Below are 7,646 nucleotides of genomic sequence, written 5' to 3'. Positions count from 1 at the left end.
CATGTGAGGGTGTGTGAGGTCAAGATCGAGAGATTTGGTTTGTCGGCGGTGCGAGGGCTGAACCAAGCCTTGGGCCAGGCCCTGCTGGGTCTGAGACATGGTTTAGAGAGGCTTGACCGCTGCTGGAACCGTCCTCAAGGCCGTTTGATCGAGTGCAAGTGCGAGGGGCTAGGACTCGGATGATGGGTTGTGTTGTTTCTAGGCTTTCAGCAGGTTGCAGCCTGCATGTAGCTGGGGCCATGAGTCTAGTGGGTCCAGCAAGGTCCTAGGGTGGTCTAGGTAAGGTGGAGTCGAGGCTTGAACCGTCGGTGGTGAGCTAGGACGTGACCTTGGAGGTTAGTGAACAAAGGTGATTTAAGTGGGTAGGACCTAGAGATTCATTCAAATGCTGGACCATCAGCCGTGGATATAAGGGTCTGAAATTAAGATTTTTGGACCATTATAGAGTTTATAAGGCGTGGTAAAAAGTTGGGAAAAATTCGGTTAAGTTTCGAGTCGATTCGGGTTAAAACCGAGACCCGGACCAAGTTTTAAAACGAATCGGTTAAGTTTTGAATTTCGCTCGAGTTTATGTCTAGGAATGATTTTAAATATGTTTTGGGATATTTTAAGGAGTTCGGTAAGCTTCGGATCAAAATAATGAGTTTTAGATTTATCCGGGATTTAATCGCCGCACGAAACGTTAATTAAAGAATTAATTGAAACGCCTAGATTTAAGCTTAATAAAATTATGGAAAATTATATTTAAGCTCAAATAATTATTAGAAGTCTAATTTTTTAATTTGGGAATTTTATGCTAAGGTTTGACTTAATTCGTGATTAAAACGCATTAATATGCTACATTTAAAGATTAATTTAAAAGTCCGATTTAAGCCAAATAAAAAAAATGAAAAAAAATTAATGTAGGCTTAAATAATTATTTGGGACATATTAGAGTCAATGAAATTAAGAAAATGTCAAAAACATGAATTTTTACGCCTAGGGTGAAACGGAAATTTTTGGGTTTTCAGGAGCAAAATGGTATTTTTGCACCCGGGGTGAGATTTTGGTCATGACAGAACCCTGAGCACAAATCATGATATTTTTAAATGTTCATGCATCACGTTTACGATTTTTACGATATTATAATAATTATGGTGCATGTTTGGTTTAAAGGAATTAAGAGAGAAAAAGTAAGAAAGTGAAGAGTACTCCGTCTCCACCGCGCCGCGTCGTTATTTCGTTTGTTTTCTGTCAAAACAAACCAAGGCATGTTTATATCTTCTTTCACTCTTCAATCAAGCCATATAGGTATTTTTAAATATCGCAAGTACATGATTTTATTTCAAGAAGATCGAAATTGTTCATATTTAATTATGTTAGTTAATTATATTACGTGCAAATATTCATTTTGAGATTTATGCGATATTGCTTGTGGTCACTTTACTATCATGCTTAAGTCCGGTCGCCAGTTACCGGCCCGGTCGCCAGTTACCGGTCAGTTCAGTTGTTTCACCCAGTATACTGTGGCAGTAGTCTGATCAGACATACATTATTAAGTCCGGTCGCCAGTTACCGGCCCGGTCGCCAGTTACCGGTCAGTTCAGTTCAGTTCAGTTCAGGGACCACTTGCGTAGACCATAATCTCACCAGAAAATTATTACAAGTTATTTCATTACAGGGCTCCAAGGAGCAAACATTTTCACTATGATATTTTCAGTTCAGTTATGCACGTACTATAATTACCATTGAAATGATATTTTACGTTACACCTCAGTACAGGAAATTTTCACTTGCATGCGACTTTATTATTTATTTACTTGTTATTTACGATATATGCATGCTGAGTCTTTAGGCTCACTAGACTTGATTGTTGTAGGTACTGATGATGTCGGGACCGAGGGCGGGGATCAGTGAGCCAGCTCGAGTCGGCAGTAGTGGGACCCGAGGACCTCATTTTCAGCATTTATTATTACTTGATTGCTCAGACATTTTTATATATTGTTGGATAAATTTCTAACTGTTGTTTCGAAAAATGTTAATTTCTTCCGCTGTCACTTTGAACATCAAACTTTATTTATCAGTTCAATTACGAATGGGGCAATTTTATTTATTTAAAAAGAAAATTTTTAAATTTTCCGCAATTTTTCAAGCACGGATTTTTAGGCCTTTACAGTTATGAACATGAACATGAACATGAAAAGAAAAGGATTGATTTTTACATGATATAGAGCTTGTTGACATCATGGGTGGTTTTAAGTCCACCAAACCTATTGGCCAATATATGTTCATGGGGCGTGGGGTTGCCAAAGGTTGCTCTATGACGTCCAACACAGTAGTAGCTATATAATAAAGCAAGCACGGTAGTACAGGTCAACTAATGAGGCTCAAGTACAAAAATGAACATGAATATATGCAATGATATGACATGGTTTAAAGATTGATTGTTGTCACGACTTGATACGTATGTTCGTTCGATGCATATTGATACATACAAGTGCCAACTTATTGAATTTTATAAACTCACGTAGCTCATGTATTACAGGTTCAGGTAATGAGGATATATAGGATGTCGGTTCGCCAATGAATGCTTGTGACGTACCTTACCTCGATAAGAACCGAGACTTCTTATTGGATAGCTTCCGCATATGTATTGTACGAAAATATGTCAGGGTTTGAAACAAGTTTTACAATATTTATGTCTAGGTGTATAATGATACAAAATATGTTTGTATGTAAGAATACGATTATAGATATGTTTTGATGTTGATGCTTGAGTTGAGTTTTTGGTTTTTACAAGAATGTAGGGACATCTTGCCAAAATTTTTATAAACCGTCAAAGTGATGCCCTTGTTTGATTTGGTTCATACTACAGTTATATCAGCCAAACCCTATTTTGATTATGGTAATTATGCTAAGTATAGAGTAAGGGTGTGACAACTTCCAATAGATCTATTGAGCTTTTTGCATTACACCTCCAAGGAGAAGAATATCCTGCTTCATATAGTCAAACAAGCTTCGTTTTTTTATTTCAAGATTTGACTGTGTAATCTCATCATATGGGATAGAGCCTTTTTGGCCTAGACCTGGGCATAGATTCTTAGCTAGGGATTCCAGTTTTCCAGGAAGTAGATTGAAGGAGTCTCTGAAACGGAATAACAACTTCTTATTAGAATAGACTGATAACTCGTAAAGCCTATGGTTCCTCATTAGTGGTTTTAGCTTGTAGTTCTTGTGATGACATGCTAGGTGCTTAAGCAATAGAATTCCATCGAATCTTGAAAAGTTGTTGAAGTAGATAGTGAAACATGATTCTTCTTGTCTAACTATCGTTGATATCCGACATACAAAGTCATAAAGTACCTTAGTACTCTTTTCTTCAAAGGAATCCAAGATTATTGAGTAGTCTTCATTGAAGTAGGTTTCTATCATAATATCATTGAACTCTTCACCGGGACGAACCAGCATCAAACCTGCTGCATAAGGCTTATTAACGTTATCGATCAGTAGTGTCTCGGTATCGGCTACTATGAAGGGTTTCAGCTCTGTCCTACATGCTTTGAGTTCAGTGATATGGCTCGGATAACTACATTGATGATTTTTTTATCTCTTTTGCTCTTATAGGCACTACACCAAAAACGGCAAACGACAACGGATAAAATCCGTTGTCGTAGCCTTCTTAAAACTGTTAAAACTGGGGGTGTTGTTGAAAGTCCGTTCAACGACAACGTTTTTATCCGTTGTGATAGGTCAAATTAAAAACCGTCGCTAAAAAAAATTAGCGACGATTTTATCCCAAACCGTCGCTACTTCAAAATTAGCGACAGTTCATTAAACCTTCGCTAGTTAATATTAGCGACGATTTAATTAACCGTCGCTATTTTGAAATTAGCGAAAATTATCAATCAAGACCGTCGCTAATATTAGCGACGGTCATTAATCACAATTTTCGTCGTTAATTTGTTTCGAAAAATAAAAAAATACTTTTAATAATTTAATAAATCTACAAAAAACTTATAATCGAAACTAAAATCGTGTAAAAGAAAAAAATTTTAAGTGTTGTGAAGTAGTAAAATCGTGTAAGAGAGAAAAATTTTACGTGTTGTGTGAAATTGTATAAGAGAGAGAAAATTTTGAAGTGTTATGAAGTTGTTAGAAAAATTTTAGGTGTTGTGTGAAATTGTGTAAAAGAAAAAAAGTTTAAGTGTTGTGTGAAGTGATAAAATGGTGTAAGAGAGAAACATTTTAAGTGTTGTGAAGTGGTGAGAAAAATTTTAAGTGTTGTGTGAAGTGGTGAGAAAATGGTGTAAAAGAGAAAAATTTTAAGTGTTGTGCAGTGGTGAGAAAAATTTTAAGTGTTGTGTGAAGTGATAAAATGGTGTAAAATAGAAAAATTTTAAGTGTTGTGGAGGAAAATGGACCGAAAATGTGATATTTATAGGCAATTTACGACGGTTGTTGTTTAAACCGTCGCTATTGGCGACGGTAATGTTGAAACCGTCGCATGATTAAAATTTGCAACGGTTTATATTTAAACTGTCGTTAAAATTAGCGACGATTTTTTACGACGGTTGTTGTTTAAACCGTCGCTATTGGCGACGGTAATGTTGAAACCGTCGCATGATTTAAATTTGCAACGGTTTATATTTAAACTGTCGCTAAAATTAGCGACGATTTTAGAACACCGTCGCTAATTGTAGCGACGGGTTTTGTAAAATCGTCGCTAATTTTAAACATGCGACGGGTTTTGTTAAAATCGTCGCTAATTTCTTTTAAAATCGTCGCTAAATTTTAAATTAGCGACGGTTTTCGAAACACCGTCGCTAAATATTGCAACGTTTTCCAAAACCGTTGTTGTTTGTCTGAAAACCACGCTAATCGACAACGGTTTCTTAAAACCGTTGTCGATTATCCAAAAAAACACGCTAATAGACAACGGTTCATAGAACCGTGGTCATTGACCCTAAAAAAACGCTCAAAGACAACGGTTTTATAGAACCGTTGTAATTGACCCCAAAAACCGTTGTCTTTGACCCCCCAAAGACTACGGTTTTTAAAAACCGTTGTCTTTGACCCTCAAAAGACAACGGTTTTTGATAAAACCGTTGTTAAAAACATACGACAACGATTTTTCACAAAAATCGTTGTCGTATGTGCGTTGTTGTATGCAGAATTTCTTGTAGTGAGACTCGATCTCACTAAACCCACCTTCTATCATTGATGAAAGTATGCGATCTCTATCCTTTAAAGATAGGGATGTCCTATCCTTCTTTTTACCTTCCATATAGACTCGGATCGTAATTCGAACTCTATAATCTCCGTCGTAGATTTCACTATATTTATTAATATATCGATACATATAAGCATACACCTCACTCATTGGAATCAAAACACCATCTTGAGTTGTCATGGGGATTGCTTGACCAAGCGTAAATGTGACCTCCTCGGAGTAAGAGGGTTTCATGGTATATAATATTTTGAACTTTGCGTAACTTTCTATCGTTGGGTAAGAATACTGGATGATGAGATCCATGATTGCACTACTGAGTAGATCAATTTCGTTAACAAGAGGGTAAGGCTCAATGAAGTGATGTGATGCCATGATTAACCCTGGATGTGGATCTTGGTGGGTTGTTCGTTCAATCTTTTGATACAACCGATTCAACAACTGTCCAGTTGTTCCACTGGATGTGGTGTAGGCCCTCTTAATAGTGTACACAGTAATGTTGACATCCTTCCCGACCTCCTATCTTTAACTTGAATTCTTCCCACTTTTGTTCATGACCCGCCTGCTTAGGGGTTTTTCTGCATACATTATGAATATAGTTCTCGTAAGAGGATAGTATTCTCGAGATCCTTTCATTTCAAGTTTTCTTCATCTTAGAACTTATGTTAGATGGTATATTTGCCTTTAAGTAATAATCAAGCGTATCTTGTGAGATTACCTCACTAAGTCTCTCATTCAGATATAGCGATTCTGCCTTTCCTTTGAAAATAGGCGGATATAAGTTTGCTATAAATCATTGGTACAAGTTTGCTATATTTTGCTGTTGTTATAAAGTTGTCGTGAACCGTTTATATTGGACCATCTACTCTCAATATTGTATTGACTACTGCCATGGCTATATGGGCATCCCTCTGATGGATGAAGTTAACGAAGGTTGATGTTTCAGTCTTCCTTGTATCTTTCTTATCAGAAGAGACTCTGAGAGTGATCCGGCGTCTCTTCTTATTCTTTTTATCATAAACCCATATTTTTATTGGCTCCATTTTCGTATAATTTTGTATCGTGGTAAAGTTATAGGCTTTATAGTAAACTGGTCTACCACTAGCTAACGCTATCCATCCTATATGACGGATCAACCGGATAAGGCATTCCATGTGTGGATATTTGGCTTTCCGGAACTTAAAGCAGATAGATGCTACCATGAAGCATTCCTTAGAAGTTATGACGCTAGAGAGAGAGTTTTTGAGATCGCACGCTGTGCTCATTAGTGTTTTACCATAGATTATTGGCATGAAGATGCCTTTGGCTATCTTACGAGTGAGTTTGACGTTAACTGTCTGTGATAGATTTGAATCTCCAAGTTCTGCTTTTATGTACTCCTGAAGATCTTTGAGCATATAAGAATATACATCTTGGATTTCACCGGAAGGGTGCGGAATCAGATTCGTTCTCATTGCCATGCTTCCATCCAACAAAAAGTAACTCATGATCTGATAAGCACTCGTCGAGGCATCTTGGGTAAGAGGGTAATTCGCCAGATCTATTTTGTTAGATAGAATATTGGTAAGAAACTGAAAGGAGCGTTTTTCCTTATAGGCTACCTTTAAGAAATCCATGGGGTTCGTGTTTGAGGACAAATGATTTATAAATTGAATTGCCTTATCTTCTGAAACGAATGACTTGTAAAGGAAGCCTGTTGCTGCATATATATTCGATATCTCCTTATTATCTAGATACTTAGATTTTTCTTCTGCAAAGAGTACCAAGCTTCTTGCTAGATAGCGCTCGTGGAAATGCAAGACTCCGCAGCGGTATATTCGACCTCGGAAGTCGAGAAAGGCTGGCAAATAAAATTGATAACCTTCATAGGCTTTTGCCAACTTTATAATCATTTGCTCATAATGTAAGAGCCCAATAACTTATTCTGGGCCCAGCCCATTTCCAATTAATTAAAACCCATTTGTTGAGTATAGCGTACAGATGAGAACAGAAATCCCTTCTTTTCCACTCCAGTAACCCATCGGCTTTTCTCTCTTTTCTCTGGAGTCATCGCGTCGCACCGCCAGTAGTCGGAGTAATAGTGCAGCAGCTTAGCCAACTTCTTTCTCCATTCTATTAGCTTCTTTCCTGCCATGAATCGGAAGCTTTCGAGCTCGATCGGTCCTGTTTTCCAGCACTGTGCGTGAGCTTCGATTCGGTTCTAGGTAAGATTTTTGGCTTCAATTCTTAGTGGTGTTTTGGTAGATTAGTTTGTATAGTGAAGTATTAAGTTTTTCCCCTAATTTCCAGCTCGTTTTTCAGATCGTGAACAGTGTTTCCGGCGACATTTTCGACGAGCCATCTTCGCGAGATTACTTTTGTGTGTTTAGGCTTCGTTTATGGAGGTATTAGCTTGAAATTTCAGATTATTAAGAGTTATAAAGGCTGCCCGGATTTTGAA

At 37.4% G+C, this 7,646-nt stretch overlaps 1 protein-coding gene and 1 pseudogene across 1 annotated transcript; both read right to left on the bottom strand.

Annotated features, from left to right (window-relative positions):
- Positions 1–5,581, bottom strand: part of LOC140957966 (DNA polymerase-like) — a 37,114-nt pseudogene extending 31,533 nt beyond the window's left edge.
- A 473-nt stretch (positions 5,582–6,054) lies between these two features.
- Positions 6,055–7,340, bottom strand: LOC140957965 (probable DNA-directed RNA polymerase). The gene is made up of 2 exons (XM_073415378.1): positions 7,185–7,340; positions 6,055–7,086 (listed from the first exon to the last, which is right to left on the bottom strand). Exons 1-2 carry the CDS (start codon positions 7,338–7,340, stop codon positions 6,055–6,057), a joined length of 1,188 nt encoding a protein of 395 aa, XP_073271479.1.
- Positions 7,341–7,646: the final 306 nt, after the last annotated feature.

Source organism: Primulina huaijiensis, chromosome 14, assembly GCF_012295235.1.
Source record: "Primulina huaijiensis isolate GDHJ02 chromosome 14, ASM1229523v2, whole genome shotgun sequence".
NCBI classification, from domain to species: domain Eukaryota; kingdom Viridiplantae; phylum Streptophyta; class Magnoliopsida; order Lamiales; family Gesneriaceae; genus Primulina; species Primulina huaijiensis.
The sequence above is the reverse complement of the archived record's forward strand: the minus strand, read 5'-3'. Positions and strand labels throughout refer to the sequence as shown.